The sequence below is a fragment of the Zingiber officinale genome, chromosome 7B, assembly GCF_018446385.1.
Source record: "Zingiber officinale cultivar Zhangliang chromosome 7B, Zo_v1.1, whole genome shotgun sequence".
Taxonomy (NCBI): domain Eukaryota; kingdom Viridiplantae; phylum Streptophyta; class Magnoliopsida; order Zingiberales; family Zingiberaceae; genus Zingiber; species Zingiber officinale.
Genome location: NC_055999.1, coordinates 116887301 through 116905319, shown reverse-complemented (window position 1 = coordinate 116905319; position 18019 = coordinate 116887301). Strand labels below are relative to the sequence as shown.

Below are 18019 nucleotides of genomic sequence, written 5' to 3'. Positions count from 1 at the left end.
ATACTTGATTGAGTGCACTTATAGATATATTTTTCAAAATTTTATATATATCTGAAAATTTATTGACCAATACTTAAATACAAAATCCCTAGGTCAACACTAAGTTCCTAAACCCTTAAGACATATAAATAGATCATTTTTTGGTCAACAAGAATAACCATAGTGTATCAGGTTAAGAGAAAGGAGTGTTGAAACATTTTAAAAATGCTTTTAAAAATAAAGAAGTTTTGTTTTTGAAAAATCTTATAAATGTTTTGAAAATATTTTTAAAAATTTCTTGAATTTTTTTTTGAAAATTCTTAAACATGTTTTGAAAAATACTTTTGAAAACTTCTGAATTTTTTTTAATTTTTAAAAAATATTTTGAAAATTTTTTTAGTTATTCTTTTAATTTGGATTAACCCTTGAGACACCTATAAAATTTTTCTTGTGATTAACAAGGATTCCTATGGGTATGTCAGATTGAGGAGAGTCTTGATTTAAAGATGAAACATAATTTCAAAATTTTTTTAAAATTAATTTTGTAAATCATTTAAACTATGTTTGAAAATCTTGCAAAACTTTTGAAAAATATTTGAAGAAGTTATTTTGATAAAACATTGAAATAATTTTTCAAAAATCTTTTAATAAATGTTCGTAGAAAATATTTTAAAAGGAAGTTTCAAAACGGACATTTTCACAAATAATCTCATTTCAAGTATAGTTTTTGAAAATAACTGGTTTAGCTGAAATTATTTTATGTGTTTCCAAAAATAAAAACTCACTGTCGATGGAAAATGTAATAGACCTTAGGTGATTTATATTTTTTTTTTATGTGTGTTAAAAGAGGAGAGTAACCTTAATATATAAACATTTTGAATATCTTAATTTTGGTATAAAATCCTAAGGTTGTGTTTGTAATGTAATATAATCTTGACTATATTACTATATTTGATAATGTAATGTATATAATCTTTGATTACAAGGATGATTACATTCTTTTGTTTTATATCTAATATTTTTTTAAAAAGAATATAATTCGTATTATTATAAAATGATAAAATATCCTGCAATCTTAGCTGGAGGCAACGGCTGATGGCCACGGTTGCCACACCTCTGTCGGAGTCGGAGGTGGCAGCCGGGCGACAGTAGCCAACAGTGCTCGGAGGTGGTGGCAGCTGGTGGCAATGGCAGTAGCGATGTCAGCGACCAACGACGGGGGTTGACAGTCGGTGGCGGCAGCTGGTGGCTGACGGCTGTGGCCGACGGTGCTTGGAGGTGGCTGCCGGCGACAATGGCTGACGGTGGTGCTCGGAGGCAATGGCGAAGGTGCCTGGAGGTGGCGGCTAGTGGCGACGGTGCCCAGATGCGACGCTCGGTGGCCAATGATGGAAGCGACACCGATGATCAGTTAATGCCGAAAATGGACTATAGTTATATTTGACATTTAAATTTTAGTTAAATGGTGACCTCGTAATATAATCGGATTACATGGTTTGACCTTGTAATCTAAATTACAAAAATTTGTTATCTTTTGTAATCCAGATTACATTACATTAGTACTAAACAATGTAATCATTATTGTAATGTAATATTGATTACATTACAAAGCATATTACATCCTACCAAATGTAGCCTAAGAACCAATACCTAATTTAAGAAAATTGTCAAACATCAAAAGGGATAAATTGTTGATGTAATCAACCTCTAGGGTTTCGATATTTGACAATGTATCTAAGTTTGGTTAATTTAATTAAGAGTTGATACAAACAAGACTTAATGTTTATAAGAGAAAAGTTTAATCAAGATTAGATGATTAACAAGGAAAAGTCCTAACCGAATGTTAGACAGATGATAAGTCTATTGAGTGACTAGCCCTAACTGGATGTTAGGTAAGGGAAAGTCTTAATTAGAGATTAGGCAAAGAAGTCCTGATCGGAGGGATTGAGAAGGAAGTATTGGCAGATCGAGGTCATCGAGCGGGAAGTCCGGAGGGTTGAGGACACCAAGTGGGAACCCTAGATAGGTCGAGAACCAAAGGTCTAGCGAAAAATCCCGAGGGTCAAGATTAAGCTGAGCAAAAATCCAAATGAGTTTGGAGGATTGAAGGCTTGGCAATGTGAAATCCTAAAGAGTAGACTTTATGTTGGTAAGTCTTGGATGAGTTGAATCTAAGAAAAAGGTAAGTCTAGTAGACTAGGTAGATTTATAGGATTAAGACTTAGGTTATTTGTTTGCATGCTTCTCTTGCAGGAACAACAAGACGGACGGACGGACGGACGGATGGACGCGGGGGGGGGGGGGGGAAATGGACCAGACAACTATCTTAGACTAGTTAGGTCCAAGCGCCTGGATTGATATAGGTTTCCGGGGCAAATGGACCACAAACGAAAGACAACTATCTTAGACTAGTTAGGTCCAAGCGCTTGGATTGATATAGGTTTCCAAGCGCTCTGGACCAAATTTGATTGAGTTAGGATAACAACGCGGTGAATTCAAATCAGATAAATGCTAAGCTAGGGGCTCTCTAAAGGCTTCCAAGCATCCAAAAAAACTCTATAAAAGAGACTTCAAGGCAAGGCTTTAGATCATCCATTTTCATTACTCATACTTCAAGTGCTCAAAAGAAAAGCTACAATATAAAGCTCTATAACGGGGGAAATTCCAAGAAGAGTGCGTTGTGCTCAGAACTTCCGGAACGACCAAAGACAAGGATTTTGTTTGTATTAACTTTACAAGCCGTACTTTATTCTATTATCTTTAATTTGCTTCTACTTTAAATTATAAGATAAGTATTTTTTTTCCTCTGAAAAGTTTTCAGAAATGAGACTATACTCATGTTTAAGTGCGCATGCCTTAAAATGTATCGAACTAAATAAATCCATGAGTCATTTCATTTGTGTTTTTATTTATATTTTCTACTTCGTACTAATCTTATAGATCAAATGAACATGACGAAAAGACGAAAACAAGCTGTCAAGATTCACCCACACCACCTACCCTACAATTTTAATTTTTTTTCCTTCCCATAACACTAGTTGAAAATATATCGACTCATTTAAAATTCCTCCATAAAATGATTTATATGTTATTTTATAATTTAAGTGTCCAATTTTTACGATCTAATTAATTCCAAAAAAGATAGATCTAATTCTATAAAAATTTCCCACCATTATCCAAAGGTAAATCATGGAAACACAATATCACATCGTCGGCAACCAATCCGTGCAACCTTTGCCGGCTTTGTAAAAATCATCCAACTGACGGATCGATATTCTACCAATAAACTCATGAATTTTTTTCGCTCATAGGTATCTCAGCCCACGATCGTCAATGTCAAATATGTCTCAATAGAGAATCAAACCCTGATATTCTAAGAACCCCTGCACTATGTCCTTGGGAGATTTGTGTTTTGAAAACACTGCCCGGTCCATTCCAAACAATGCGTCTCGTGTTACCATTTCCATGTAAATTGAACCTCTCACTGTGAAGCCATCTGGCAGACAGAGAAAATAAAGCAAAACCAACGCTGAAAATGGTCCCAACCTGTCAGCCTGCCCCTTAATGCCACACTAACACCCCAGGACCCATCTCAGATTCTCCTCATTAATTACCCACTCATCATAACACACAAAACCCCTCATTCTCAACCCTCAAACCCCAAATTTGAAACCCTAAACCACCAGTCCCACCCCCTCACTTTAACTACACCATGTGCAATTTGATCGATCTTGAAACCGAAGCTCAATACGGGATGTAGAAGAAAGATAGGATCACATTAGGTTTAGGATACGAGTCGTATCTTGTATTGTAACGACCACAAGAACACACAATAATAATTTTACCGTTGCATCAACAATTCTCTTTAATATTCCACCGAAAAAAGTAATGGAAAAGAAAGAGATGCTTATGCTAAAGAGTAGATTTAGTGAGGGATAATGCACTGCACTTACCCTAATCTAACCCTATCCACAATATATTAAAATCACAAACTACACTCAAAAGAATCAAGTGTTGGAGATTATTCTTCGGCTTGTTCAATTAAAATAAGAAGGGGAGAGAAGGTGGAAGTGTCGTTCGACTTTGACCTGAAGAGAGTATTTAAAGTTGTTAAAATTTTCAAAAGACGTACTCAATTTTCAAATTTTAAAAAAGCACACTTATTTGTCATTTTATCGCCTCCATTAATTTTTGTGGTTATGATTTTAAACTTCAAAAAATAGTATTATTGTGATTGACTGAAGAGTAAATTATGAAACAATTAAGCCCTTTGGAAAATTTGAAAATTAGGTGCGCTGTTTAAAAATTTCGTAATTGTAAATGTGCCATTTGGTCAATTGCCGAAGAGAGAAGGTGGAGTTGAAAACAAGTGAAGCGAAGATTTTTTTGTTAGTAATCAAAGTATTTATCTATTTAAATAGATTAATCCTAGAGATATTGATCCGATCCTATTATAATTTTTAATAAACCATTAAGATAAATTTAAAAGTACAAATAACTTATCTTTTCAAGAGTATTTCCTCATCAAAAGAAATTGATTTAAAATTTTAATACGATATTATATCATACTGAAAATTTAGTATATGAATTTTTATATAGGCATGATGAGGCGGAAACAGCAGGAGGCCTGGGAAGATGAGCTTGGCGTTTTGGACTGCTGCCTCAACTGTTGCTAATTCCTATCATCATTTATGACCTTGTACTTTTTCACTTTCTCCACAATTTCCCCTCTCTCTCTTTGATTTTTTTTTAAATTTTAAAAAATAAATATAAAAGAAAAGAAATATTTGATGAGTGTGAAGGTGGGGACAGAAACATCTGACGAATGAAAAGGAACAGGACAAGGTCAGCAGATTTTGTTGACCACAGCTGAAGATCAAATATCCAGTAATATAAAATATATATATATATATATATATATATATATATATATATATATATATATATATATATATAATATTATATTTCATTTTAATTTTGCTTATTTTTTTAAACGAAATTAATAAAATTAGTATATTAATATCTGAAGAACGATGTTTTCATGTGATTGGATGAAGTGCGGGGAAGGGAAGCTGTGATGAACAAGGAATGAAGGGAAAGCGAGGAAGGAATTGGAATGGGGAATTAGATGCCTCTTCAAGCGTTCCATCACTAGCAATTGTTCTTTCCGTGCGCCCCCTTCTTTTCCTCGCTTTCGTATTGTTTACTTGGGGAGAAAAAGGGAGGAGGGTATATATAGCATTTAAATGACTATATTACCCTTGGGCGTCTTTTTTTGATTTTTTGAGGTTATGCGAAGATATAACTGGCCAATTATTGGATGGCAATTCCGATAATTGTACGAAAGATAGGGGTATTTAGGGAACATGGAGTTTATTTCAGTTTTTTTTAATCTGGATTTTTTTTTAATAATATAGAATGAAATGAAATAAAATAATAAATAATAAGGGGCTTGGCTTGTCGGAGAGCTTTCTCTCACTTCGTTCTTCGCTTCACTCTCTGAGCGAGGCATCTCCTCATCCTGCCACTCTTCGCGGAATCTCTTTCCCACAGTTCACTCTTTGTTTCTCTCTTGGCGGTGGTGGTGGCGGTGGCGGCGGCGGCGTCGACAGGAGGAGGAGGAGGAGGAGGAGGAGGAGGAAGGTGGTGGTGGAATGGAGAACATAAGCCACCCTCCAATGGAGCAACTCCAGGATTTGGAGTACTGTATCGACTCCAATCCGCCTTGGGGTAAGAGATCTTTTCAAACTGTTGCCCTCTCAATATGTCCCGCTTCAAGGTCGCATTTTTCTCAAAGATGAAGGCATTTCCTTTTCCTTTTTTTTTCTTCTTTTGGATGCTGGTTCTTAAATGTTGTCGTGGTCTTGCTGAATCGAAGGAAATGAGCCTGCTTTAGTGTTGCTTTGTGTTACGAAATGAGATTTTTTCCCTTGTTGTTACTTTCCGTCCTGGCGCTTGCGATATGGAGAATGAGTTGTAGGGATGAGTGCTTTGTTACTTTCCTGTTCATGGTCCTACAATAGAGGGGATAGAAAGGTGTTAACTTGATGACGATTTGAATTTAAGTAAATTTCATCCCTAAACCGTAAAGATGTGATTTTTTTTTATCGTCTTGTGTGATCTTTGGTCGGTTGCCTGCCTGATGTCCGATATTTTTGTCTTTTCTCAGTGTCGGTCTCTCAAGTGGCACCTTTGTTGGTGATAAGATTGCGCACTAGTTCCGCTCTTATTTAACCTAGAGTTAAAACTCAAGCAAGTCTCAAAATTTTAAGTCCTGCTTTTTTCTTGGCCTCACATGGCAAAAGAACAAGCTTGTCCTTTTTTGGGATGTGCTTACAGCTATAGATTTGATTCCATCAATTGTGTTGTTTGTAACCAGGCATTAGAAAATGAACAGTCACAGTTTAACAAGTTTTGACTATTTAGGATGCAAATATTTTAGTTTTTATCTTGATCTATTTTGCTTCGTTATCGAGAATTATATGATCCATTCATACAGATTTTATCCAAGAAACTTAGCCATTACAAAACCATTTTTGAAACATTAGCAAAGATATTTTCTTCATTTTTGAATCCTGCTACTGGAAACTGATTGGGAATAACTCCGCTTATGGAACCACTGAAACACGTCTGTCAGCTTTATACTAGGAACTGCTTTTGAGATCTTTGAGTATTTTCTTTACGAATGATCGACTCACTTGACCCATTTTCTTGATGTTTAACTATTGCTCTCCTGTCTTCAAGAGTGATTTGCAATTCTAGGACTGTTAACTGTGGGACAATATGAATGTATATGTTGTCTTGCAATGCTGTGAACCCAAAATCTCAATTCTTCTACATTTCACTATTGTAGCTGCAATATACCATCTGTTTAATTCTGAGACGTTGAGTCTCTCTTCTTCTTCTGTCTCCAGTTGGATCATCATAACAATTCACAAATCTGCATATTATCATATTTCCTATGAGAATTTGTGATTTTAGACATGAAATTTTGTTCAAAAAGATAATTTCCACAAGTGAGAAGTTATCATAAAGTGATCATTATGTTGTCATTTTTGATAAGATATTGGATTGGTATTTGTAAAGAGCACTGATTGAGAAATTTTTGACTAGGAAGATAATATGACTGTAGGAAGGTTAGAATAAACTAGCAACAGATGGAATTTGCTTATTTCCATAGCGATGAATGGTTCAATTTATGCTTTATTACTTAAGTTACTCCTTCAGTTTTAAAATACTTTTAGGGTATATCTAATTTGTAGATTATCAGCAGATTCTTGCTCTAGCCTGAAGACTGAAGCTGGTGTCACTGTTGACAATCTTGTAAAAATTTTGTGCAAACACCTAATCCGATTTTTGTTGGAGCAACAACATTAAAAGTAGTAGATGTTCTTCACATGTTTTCATTATTTTGACAACTTTCAGTCATCATCATGGGGATTTGGACAAATAGAATTCAAGCCTCAAGTTAAATTTTACTGATATTGGACATTTCTTTGATTATTGTCATGGTAGGGTGACTGGCAACCATAATCCATCAAGTAATAATAGCAATACTAAGTATAAATGCATTTAAAAAGACCTTAATCTGGTGATTTGTTCGACTACAATCATGTCTCTGTGCATCAATATTTCTTCAATTACGTGTCAGTGTCACTGTTGCACACCTAGATTTGGTCTATTCTCTCTGTCTAAACTTTTATGTCAACTGGTACGGTTGTGGTGTTTCTTGTTCCTTTTGCCAGCCATTCCTGATTCTATTCTCTGGTTTCTCTTGGGTGTTTAAGGTCAGGCAAAGTTTGTTATTCTGTCACTCATATGTCAGACTCAGTATTCTTATTGTTCTCAAGTTCTGAAGAGAATACAAGGACTTTTCTGTTTTAGCTACTTAAAAAACTTACAAGTTTTTAAAACATATGAAATTAAACTTCTTCCTAATTCAAAACTTCCAATTTAAACTTTTTAATTAACCTAATTTAAGTCAAATCATAAATTTTAATTTTGTTAGATAGTGTGCGCGCTAGAGGATGTACTTTAGATTGTAGTTTATTTTCACATGGGTATTAGTGATTATCATATTCAAATTCTATTTATGGATGAAATTACTGTCTTTTTGATTGATAGTAGTGCTCCTTTAGTTTCTACTGGTCTCCTATTAAAAATTTGCCTCTTATCTGTAGATATGTAATATCTACCGATTAATTTCTGTAGATTAATCACTAGGAATTTCCCTGCTTGTGTTCAAATACCATCAAGCAAACATGAAGTCATATTTAATCCTAAGTTTTCTTGCGAGTCATAAGCATGAAGCCTATTGCTCTTTGAAATTACCATGCTGTACTTTGTTTGCACTATTGTTTACCGCTACTTGTGTTGTTCATATTTGCAATATAAATCGTAGTCACTGTAGTTCTCATGAGAATTACAGCCAAAATTTGCCATTGTTCACTTCCATTATAATGCATATTCTTTATAGACGGCTTCACTTTCAATCTTGTCTGCAGTTGAGACCATTTTGTTGGCCTTCCAGAACTACATTCTAATGTTGGGCACCAGTGTGATGATTCCTTCATCTCTTGTTCCACTAATGGGCGGGAATGATGTAAGTTAAAGTGGTTTCAGCTGATCAGTGCTTATTACCGTAATGGTTATGCAGCTCCATTAATGCTTTTTTGCTGGCATTTTTCTCCTTTATTGTCCAACATAGGCTGAAAAGGTTCGAGTAATACAAACATTATTGTTTGTATCGGGTATCAACACGCTTTTGCAAGCATTGTTTGGGACACGTCTGCCTACTATTGTTGGTGGTTCTTTTGCGTATGTGATACCCATCCTTTACATCATAAGGGACTCATCTTTGCAGAGAATCCCAGACCCACATGAGGTGAGTTTATTTCTCTTTAGGCGGTCACTTTCTTCTCCGCCCTCTTTCACAAAAACTGTCCAATTAAACATAGATGTAACATTTGCAGAGGTTTTTGCAAACCATGCGAGCTATTCAAGGAGCACTAATCATCGCCTCCAGTTTGCAAATAATTCTCGGTTATAGTCAGGTTTGGGGGATTTTTTCAAGGTAACCTTTCTAAACGATCACCGAATAACTTCCTTTTACAATTTTTAATACATAATTAAATTTGACACATCTGTGCAGGTTTTTCAGTCCTCTAGGAATGGCACCTGTAATTGGTTTGGTTGGCTTGGGGCTTTTCGAACGAGGTTTCCCTGCTGTATGTCAGTTCTTTCATACTAATTCTTCTTAAGACTTGAAAATCAAGATGGAAAAAAATACGATACCTCAAATAATTTGTTTGTTTTTAGGTAGGAAATTGCGTAGAAATAGGCATACCGATGCTTTTGTTACTCATTGGACTATCGCAGGTAGTTCCTTTCGCGCAGACATTGAAGCTGTCTATTTTTCTCTATCTCTTCTGTTATAACGGCACAGTTTTATAATATGCAGTACTTAAAGCACTATAGGCCATTCAGGGACATTCCCATTTTTGAACGCTTTCCGGTTCTCATTTGTGTCGGCATCATTTGGATATACTCTATCATTTTAACAGCGGGTGGTGCGTATAACCATCGACCTCCTAAAACCCAACACAGCTGCCGTACTGATCGAGCGAATCTGATATCGTCAGCTCCTTGGTAAAGTTTTCTAATTGCGCACTTCACATGGGTTCTAAATTTTAATCGATCAATACTTCCAGGTTCAGGTTTCCATATCCTTTGCAATGGGGTGCACCAACTTTCAATGCTGGACATTCTGTTGCCATGATGGCTGCTGTATTGGTTTCTCTTGTAGAGGTAGTGATCGAATGCATTATCGGTATTTGTTTTTTATGGGTTTTAACTTTCTTTTGTCTGAAAACGCAGTCGACTGGTGCATATAAAGCAGCATCGAGGTTGGCGATTGCAACTCCTCCTCCTGCCTATGTATTGAGCCGAGGCATTGGTTGGCAGGTCTTAATTGATTTGTCTACTTCGATGACTTTGTGTTTAACTTCTGCTCGTCTTTTAGCATTCATTCTTCACAACAGGGGATAGGTGTACTGCTGGACGGTTTATTTGGAACGGGGACAGGCTCGACTGTTTCTGTGTAAGATTTTCCTTTTAATCGTAAAATTTCCATTTGATCACAAACATGCCTTGGACATTATATATTGTTATTCAAAACAATAGCGTTGAAGGGGAGTTTTGACACAACGGTAAAATTGCTGTTGTGACCTAGAGGTTATGGTTTTGAGTTGTAGGATAAGGCTATGTACGATAGACCCAATGTGGTTTGACTCTTCCTCGGGACTCGTATTGGCGGGAGCTTCGTGCATTGAGCTGCCCTATTCAAAACAATAGCATTCATTATATATTCATCAGAAAAACGATATATGCACATATTATAAATATGCATCATTCGGTCTAAAATAATTATTTGGTAATGATGACGACCTTACATGGAGTGAATTGCAGGGAGAACGTTGGGCTTCTTGGTCTCACTAGAGTTGGTAGTCGTAGGGTCGTTCAGATATCAGCTGGATTCATGATATTCTTTTCCACCTTAGGTATGAGTTCCTGTGCTCGCTACGGAATTAAAAACGATCTGTTGATATGATCGTCCATTGATTCAGGGAAATTCGGAGCCGTATTTGCATCAATTCCGTTTCCTATATTTGCAGCGATATACTGTGTCCTTTTTGGCCTCGTTGGTATGACTTTGATTTCTGGAAACTTTTAGTTCATATTGTCGACGTTTCTAATTTGTTTTGGTTTTGGTATTTTCTGTAGCTTCTGTTGGAATGTCTTTCCTTCAGTTCACTAATATGAACTCCATGAGAAACCTCATCATCACCGGTCTCTCACTGTTCCTCGGAATATCTGTTCCACAGTATTTCAACGATACCCTGGTTTCTTCGGGCCATGCTCCTGTAAATACACATGCCGGATGGGTTAGTAATCTCTCGAAGCATTTTGAAATTACTAGAAAATTAGCAAGTAAAATTCTAAACGAACGAACAAACTGCTCTTGGCTCTCTACAATTTGCTAGGTAGTCTCTTAGTCTACTAATTCACATTTTGACTAGGCACCTCAAAACATTGTAAAAAAATAGTTTGTCGATTGTTTATAGAGTATTGTTGCACTTTCTTCGTATATATGAATTTCGATAAACCCTCATTCATCAACTTGCCGATGAGTATGTTAAAAAAAACCCCCACATGATTGTCTTTCAAAGACTCTCAACTGATTACTTAAGCATTTGGAATGCGATTTTCATACGGTTAATGTTAACAATGCATTTCTCGAAGTCACACTTTTTTGCTTCATCCCCAAACTTCTGGACCTGTAGGGACTATAACAAGCAATCGGTGATCATATCGTGTGACACTGACGGATAGTGCTATTCGTGGCTATGATTTCTTTTCTGTCAAACGATTGTGCTAGCTCAATAGTTTCAGTTACTAAATGTTCATCATCTGCGTCTATTTGCAGTTCAATGGATTCTTGAATACTATATTTCTGTCGCCTCCTGCTGTCGGGTTGATCGTCGGTGTTTTTCTCGATAACACATTGGAGGTTGAGAAGTCCAAGAAGGACCGAGGCATGCCGTGGTGGGTAAAGTTCAGAACATTCAGAGGCGACAACCGCAACGAGGAGTTCTATACCCTTCCTTTCAATCTCAACAGATTCTTTCCGCCAACCTAGCAAAAGGCTCAGCTTCTTCGAAAGCACCGAGCTGCTTCATTTTGATAAGTGGCGCGTGCCGGCATATTCTTCATCAATCTCGGCAGTCGATGATCCTGCATTTTTGAATTAACAAGGCTTGAGCCGATATCTAACCTCGATACATTGGCTTCGATCGATTTTAGTTGGCACCTTGCTGCTGCTCTTTTGATGTGGCTTATGCTGGTAGCTTCTGTTGTATTTTGTTTTATGTTTCCTTTCATTAGGAAACTGGTTCATCTGCCTCTAGTTCCTCTGTTCAATAATCAACACTATTCGATGCATCTATTTATAGTCGATTCCTCAAAGTGTACCGTATGCTTATGCATCGATTTCCTAGCTGTAAACCTCTTGAGATGGTGTTTTCCATATTGGTTGTAGGTTTCTTGTTATTCATTGCCATTGCCATTGCTTTGTATTCACCTTGTTCTTCTTAGATGTACCAAATTTTAAGATTTATATTGGTACCATAATAGTGTTCATCTTTGGAATCTAGCATATATTTGATTAAATTATTTTTTTTGTATTTTACTCAATTTAAATATGTAATAAATATTTTATTTTTTAAATTCCATATTTTTAAATTTTACAAGTAATGGTGTTGTTTTTTTTTTGTAAATTTAGATTTTATAAAGCTGAAATTTAATTTTAGAAAATGTATATAATTTTGATCAAATGTCATATTAATTAGAAATGTAGGATAAAAAATTAAGATAAATTAGAGAGAAATCTCTAAATGAAATTTTAATTTTGCATGTAGGCTCTATCTTTAACAAATTTTATTTATACTCTTTGCATGTAAAATTTTATTGGTTCAACTTTCTCGTGCAAACATTGTTATATAATTGTCCTTCATATTTTTTAGGTATAAAAAATTAAAAAATGAGTATAATTCCTCTTAAATTTAACAATTTAAACTAGAATCGAGTATATTTTTAATTAAATTGAGCACGATTTTTTTTCACTTAATATAATTACTTTTAAATTCAACACTATTTAAAAAGAATCTAATATATTTTTTATCCAATTGAGCACTATTTAAAAAGAATTTAATATATTTTTCATCCCTTTGAAATGAAAAAAGAGTCATGCTCAATTTGGTAGAAACTATACTAGATTCTAGTATAATGTACTGAATTTAAGAGGAATTAGACTTATTTTTAGACTTTTTATACCTAAAAAAAAATGAGACAATTAGTTAAATTGATATCTATTATGTCTGATTAGGGAGTGAAAAATTAAGTATAATTTTTTTCTGGCTTAATAAAATTTCTTCTAAATTTAGCATCATTTAAAAAGAATCTAGTATATTTTCTATCTAATTAAATACTATTTAAAAAAAATCTAGTATACTTTTTATCTAATTGAGGTGAAAAAAAAAATCATGCTCAATTTAGTAGAAAATATACTATATTTTAATTTAATATACTGAATTTAAGAAAAATTATATTCATTTGTAAACTCGTAATAATTAGATAAATTAATATCCTTTATATTTAACAATAGAGACTCGTAACATGTAAATTTTTATTTATGATTAATACTGCATATAAATTTTCTCATAAAATTATACACGTTTGACTTTTCTTTTAACAACAAGAAGTCTCATAAAAGTTTGAATTCCAAAACTTTTCATAAGTTTAATATAAAATTCATGTATTTAAAATTTATACTATTTATATTTAAATTCGATTTGGAAGGACTGACAAACACATAAAATAATAATAAAAAAGAAACAAGGAAAAGCTGCACAAGAAAAAAAATGTCCTCTTCTGAAGGTACCAAAGTCCTTGTGCTCTGGGCCATCACTGTAGTTTCCCAGAGCTGAAATTTGTCTGCAAACTCTACAAATTTGTAAACCCTAATCCAAACTTTTCCTGTTCCAATAAACAATTTATTAATCATAAAATAAATTAAATCAATAAAAAGATGGCAATTATCGAGGAGAACAGATGCCACAACATAAAGGCAGTGGCAATGGCAGCCAAGCAAAGCTCTTTATTCCAAAGTTTTTCCAAGAATTTACTGAAAATTTAGGCAGATTTCGTATTGAGCTTTTGAAATATTAGTTTTTTAATCAGCTGCTGAAGCTCAAGGAGTTGACTTTTCTCTCTGAACATATATCTAAAACAAGAGTGTAGATTGAATGTAGATTGAAGGCCAAGCAAACGTTCTTCTACTTAGAACTCAGAATCTGACAAGAAAGCTTAATGCAATCAATGCAAAGAGGAATCCCTTGTGAAAATTTACTGTTTTTTCTACATGAAAGAAACAGAGAAATCTTAGAACAAGCGCTGGGAGAATGTATGTGGAGTGAGATTGAGCGTTCATCAAGCTTTTTGATCTCAATTCCTTGGAAAATTTCTTGCTTTTTGATTTCTTTTTTCTTCTTCTTGTTTTCAGTTCCAAACTCCCCAGACACTTTCCCCAATGTAACTCATGAGCTTCCTGACTGAGCTCTGGCTCTCATGGCTGTTCTTCTCATCAACTTCGTTATCTTCTTCTTCTTCCTCTTCCTCTTCTTCTTTATCGTTATCATGGAAGTCAGTTCCAATGTCGATGCCCAATCGCCCTCCGGCCACCGAGCCCTCCACGGCCGCCAAGTCGCCGCCTTTCCGCGCTCTCTGCCTCCGCCGCCGCCCGGCGAGGTCGCGTTCCGCGCTCTCCAGGTTCTCCTCCACCGCGTCGATGATGATGTGGATGGCGTGCCGGTTGGGCGACGCGTCCCACCGCGCCCAGAAGCTCGTGTAACACCCGAAGCAGCCGCAACCTAGCTCCGGGGCGTGAGCCCGCCGGCGCCGTTGCTCCGCCCACCACCTCCCGCCGCCGGAAAGCAAGTAGGCCAGGACCTCTTGCTCCTCCGCAGTCAGCGTCGCCACCAGGGCCAGCACGGCCGCGGGGAGCGCAGCCAGGTGGCCTTTGGGAGTTAGGGACGAGTGCACCTTCCGGCCTTTGGCGCTTCCTAGCTTCTTCATCGGGCACCGGCGGACGGAGCCAAAAAAGGAGGGATTTTTATGGAAGGAGAAGAAAAAGGTGGCTGTTTTGAAGAGCTAGAGCCGTCTAGCTAGAGCCGAGACGAAGAGCTTGGTATTTGGTGAAGGAGAAGAGGAGAGAAAGCAGGGAACTTTTCAGTTCACATGTACAGATTGCATTAAAAATGTTGTAGTTTTTTTTTTTTTAAAAATTTTATTTAGACAATTGGGTAAATTAGTGGGCCCGCTCATTGGGATGGGAAGACTAGTAACTAGGGTTTGTGTGAAGGAAATTTTTCCAAAAGTGCACTTAGGGTTTGAATTTTTGTTTTTCAAATTTTTACCTCACATTTCTCACATTTTACTTTCACTTTAACGTGGGAGCATCGCTTTCCCTTTTGCCTCACCATTTCTAATTTTAATATGCTTATTATATTTCTTTAATTTTGCTTAATTATTATTTTTTGAATAATTTATAGAATCTATTAAATTTTATTATTTAGCAAAAAAAAACACCTAATTTCTCTTATCATTATAGAATTACTATAAGAAAAAAAAACTTTATCGGATTATTAAAAGATAATTTTTTAAAAAAAAAATTAGATAAAAACATTCCTGTGAAAAATGATCACTTGTAGCTCAAATTAAAAAATATTTTTTTAAAAAAATAAATTGTTTGCTTTACTATCATTTTAATCATTTTTAAAAATAAAGTATATTTTTGATGCCCTCTTATTTCCTAAAAGAACATTTAATTAACAACACAACCACAACCACAACCGCAATGTAGTCCTCTGAAGATGAATCATTAATACTCTACAACTTTTATCAATAAATTCATCGATAGAATCCTGCTAACCACCCATAACAATAGTCAATCCACCGTGTCTTTAACCATGCAAAAAAAATCCTTCCACTTCTATAAGTTGACCCTATGATTTACCTCCATATAATCTAGGGACAAACTATAAAGAAAATTTGGGATAAACATAATCACTTTTTAGGATAATAGAAGTACTCATTTTCATATTCCAAGAACTACTTAGTCTCAAGTACTCATTTTTATATTCCAAGAACTACTTAGGCTACGTCTGATTAGGAATAATGTAATTAAATTTGTAATGTAATAAATTTTGTAGGCTATGTTTGGTAGAGTTTAATTTATCTCATAACGTAATCAGGATTATATTACAAAGGTTGGTTATTTTATTTAGTTTAATTTTAAACTTATAATGTAACGTAATCTTGATTACAAAAGGTAATGAAGTTTTGTAATCTGAATTACAAAGTAAATACTATATAATCCGATTAAATTACGATGTTACCGTTTAACCAAAATTTAAATGCTAAATATACTCCTAGTCCGCCGCCGACCGTCACCCATCGCCGCTGGCCACCGGCCGCCGCAGGCTGCTACTATCGTCCGACGGCGGCAGGCAGCGGTCGACGACCGCTAGTTGCTGGTGGCTGCCGCAAGCTCCGGCAGTGGTGCGGCGGCTGTCGATAGAAGTCGCAAGATATTTTTATCATTTTATAATAATACAAATTACATTCCTTATACAAATAATGAACACCAAATAAAAGAATGTAATCACTAATTAAATATTACATACATTATATTACGAAACGTAGTAATGCAATAAAGATTACATTACATTATATTACAAATTTAATTATATTACAAGCTAAATTACATTACATCCAATCAAACGTAGCCGTAATGTAATATAATCTTGATTCAATTATTATTATTGGTAATTTAATATATGTAATCTTTGATGTGATTACATTATTATTTTGTTTAGTGTTCATTATTTTTTATAAAGAATATAATTCATATTATTATAAAATAATAAAAATATCTTCTATCGGAGGCAACGACCTATGGTGGCAGCCAGCAGTGGTGGCCGGGCGAGGCAGCGGAAGTGACGTCGATGACCGATTGATGCTAAAAATAGACTAAGGGGTATATTTAGCATTTACATTTTAGTTAAACGATGACCTCGTAATGTAATCGGATTACATGATGTCGACTTATAAACCAGATTATAAAACCTTATTACCTTTTGTAATCTAGATTACATTACATTACATTACAGCTTTAAAATGGTACAAAACAAAATAATCAAAATTGTAATATAATTTTGATTACATTACAAGACGGCTTACCTCATACCAAAAGTAGCCTTAGTCTCAAGTTGAGAGTGTAAAAAACAAGATTATAGACAAATTACACAACTTTATAAAGGATTTCTTCTACTAGACATTGTTTTGCTTCGATGTAAATTACAAAAGAATGATAGATACAATACTTGAACAAGGGCAAACGGGAATATTTCTTCATGAACAGAACGATATAGTTAGCAAATATGCTTACTAGCTTCCAGACAAAGAGGAGCACACAAAGACATGGATACCAACCTTGGAAGACAGAATTGAGTTTCGACATTATAGCATCAATCGCTCAATAAGGTGGATAGTAAGCACCAGGGTAAGACCCTGCAAAGAGATTTCGAATGTGTAAAATTTTGCTCATGCATATTTCAGTAGCTTCGACACTATTTCAAAAGATGATGGTGCCGTTTGAAACTCACCTGGTGGGTAATAAGGCTGTGCTGCTGGAGGAGGGTACTGCAGCAAGTTGGGCTGCGTCTGATAAGGAAGAGGATAAGCTTGTGTTGCATAGACTTGCAAAGGAGGCGGATAGCTGGAAGTTGGAAAAGGATACGATGGATACATGCTGACTGCAGGATAAGCTCCCGGTGCATATGGAGCATAGGTTGGGCCATATGCCGGTGGTGGTGTTCCTGGTGTTCCTGGTGAGTATGGTGGGGCAGATGGAGAGGTTGCTGCAGAGCTTTGCTGCTTCCAAACAATTCAAGATGGAATTTACTAGTGACCTCTAGTTGGATGGATAGCATAGTGAATCAAACTTACCAATGTGGTTTGAAAGTGCATGATCACCTTCACCTCTCCAGCAAACCTTCAAAACAAATTCAGGCAAGCTTCAGCTCATATTAAACAGAAGATAATTGTAATTAGTTTGTAGACAGTAGGATGGGCATCTGATTAGGTCTTACTTCAAATGTTTGGTCTGTAGAGGCCAAGAATTGTCATCATAACCATGGGAGAGGACCTTGTGCAATTGAATCCTACAAAGAGGATGGGTCAAGGTCAAGCCTTCTGAGTTTTAATTCAATAGCCAAATGCATATCAAGAATATGGAGATTCACAAAATCTGCTATGTAGAAGGAATGGAACTAGTTTTATCATTCTAGCAGTTGAAACCCTAGACAGAGTAACATGGAGCAACTGGATCCCGAGGAGAAGATGGATCAAGGCCAATCTTTCA

The 18019-nt window shown here is 35.6% G+C and overlaps 3 protein-coding genes across 4 annotated transcripts; 1 reads left to right on the top strand and 2 right to left on the bottom strand.

Moving 5' to 3' along the window:
- Positions 1 to 5556: 5556 nt before the first annotated feature.
- On the top strand, positions 5557 to 12091 carry LOC122007110 (nucleobase-ascorbate transporter 1-like). Its single transcript, XM_042562883.1, has 14 exons — positions 5557 to 5709; positions 8484 to 8581; positions 8687 to 8863; positions 8952 to 9052; positions 9131 to 9206; positions 9298 to 9357; positions 9440 to 9627; positions 9690 to 9786; positions 9856 to 9942; positions 10020 to 10078; positions 10447 to 10538; positions 10605 to 10682; positions 10762 to 10922; positions 11465 to 12091. The coding sequence occupies exons 1-14, from the start codon at positions 5634 to 5636 to the stop codon at positions 11675 to 11677; spliced, it is 1563 nt and encodes a 520-aa protein (XP_042418817.1). The 5' UTR covers positions 5557 to 5633; the 3' UTR covers positions 11678 to 12091.
- A 1727-nt stretch (positions 12092 to 13818) lies between these two features.
- On the bottom strand, positions 13819 to 14818 carry LOC122004415. Its single transcript, XM_042559306.1, has one exon. The coding sequence runs from the start codon at positions 14668 to 14670 to the stop codon at positions 14095 to 14097; it is 576 nt and encodes a 191-aa protein (XP_042415240.1). The 5' UTR covers positions 14671 to 14818; the 3' UTR covers positions 13819 to 14094.
- A 2016-nt stretch (positions 14819 to 16834) lies between these two features.
- LOC122007107 (cyclin-K-like) lies at positions 16835 to 17965 on the bottom strand. Of its 2 annotated transcripts, XM_042562881.1 has the most exons (5): positions 17748 to 17965; positions 17605 to 17650; positions 17396 to 17529; positions 17262 to 17313; positions 16835 to 17166 (listed from the first exon to the last, which is right to left on the bottom strand). In XM_042562881.1, the coding sequence occupies exons 2-5, from the start codon at positions 17623 to 17625 to the stop codon at positions 17116 to 17118; spliced, it is 258 nt and encodes an 85-aa protein (XP_042418815.1). In that variant the 5' UTR covers positions 17626 to 17650; positions 17748 to 17965; the 3' UTR covers positions 16835 to 17115. The 2 variants fall into 2 exon arrangements, with proteins under 2 accessions (XP_042418815.1, XP_042418814.1); XM_042562880.1 differs by having other exon boundaries at positions 16839 to 17166; positions 17262 to 17529; positions 17748 to 17949.
- Between the last annotated feature and the right edge of the window lie 54 nt (positions 17966 to 18019).

What these genes read in the sequence shown, in the direction of transcription:
- LOC122007110 (XM_042562883.1), top strand. Translation starts at nt 5,634, where the DNA reads ATGGAGAACATAAGCCACCCTCCAATGGAGCAACTCCAGGATTTGGAG. An exon ending in GCCGAGGCATTGGTTGGCAG is followed by an intron (nt 9,943 to 10,019) that starts GTCTTAATTGAT and finishes TCTTCACAACAG; the next exon opens with GGGATAGGTGTACTGCTGGA. An exon ending in GATATTCTTTTCCACCTTAG is followed by an intron (nt 10,539 to 10,604) that starts GTATGAGTTCCT and finishes CCATTGATTCAG; the next exon opens with GGAAATTCGGAGCCGTATTT.
- LOC122007107 (XM_042562880.1), bottom strand. Translation starts at nt 17,625, where the DNA reads ATGCACTTTCAAACCACATTG. An exon ending in TGCACTTTCAAACCACATTG is followed by an intron (nt 17,530 to 17,604) that starts GTAAGTTTGATT and finishes GTTTGGAAGCAG; the next exon opens with CAAAGCTCTGCAGCAACCTC. An exon ending in ACAGCCTTATTACCCACCAG is followed by an intron (nt 17,167 to 17,261) that starts GTGAGTTTCAAA and finishes ATCTCTTTGCAG; the next exon opens with GGTCTTACCCTGGTGCTTAC.
- LOC122004415 (XM_042559306.1), bottom strand. Translation starts at nt 14,670, where the DNA reads ATGAAGAAGCTAGGAAGCGCCAAAGGCCGGAAGGTGCACTCGTCCCTA.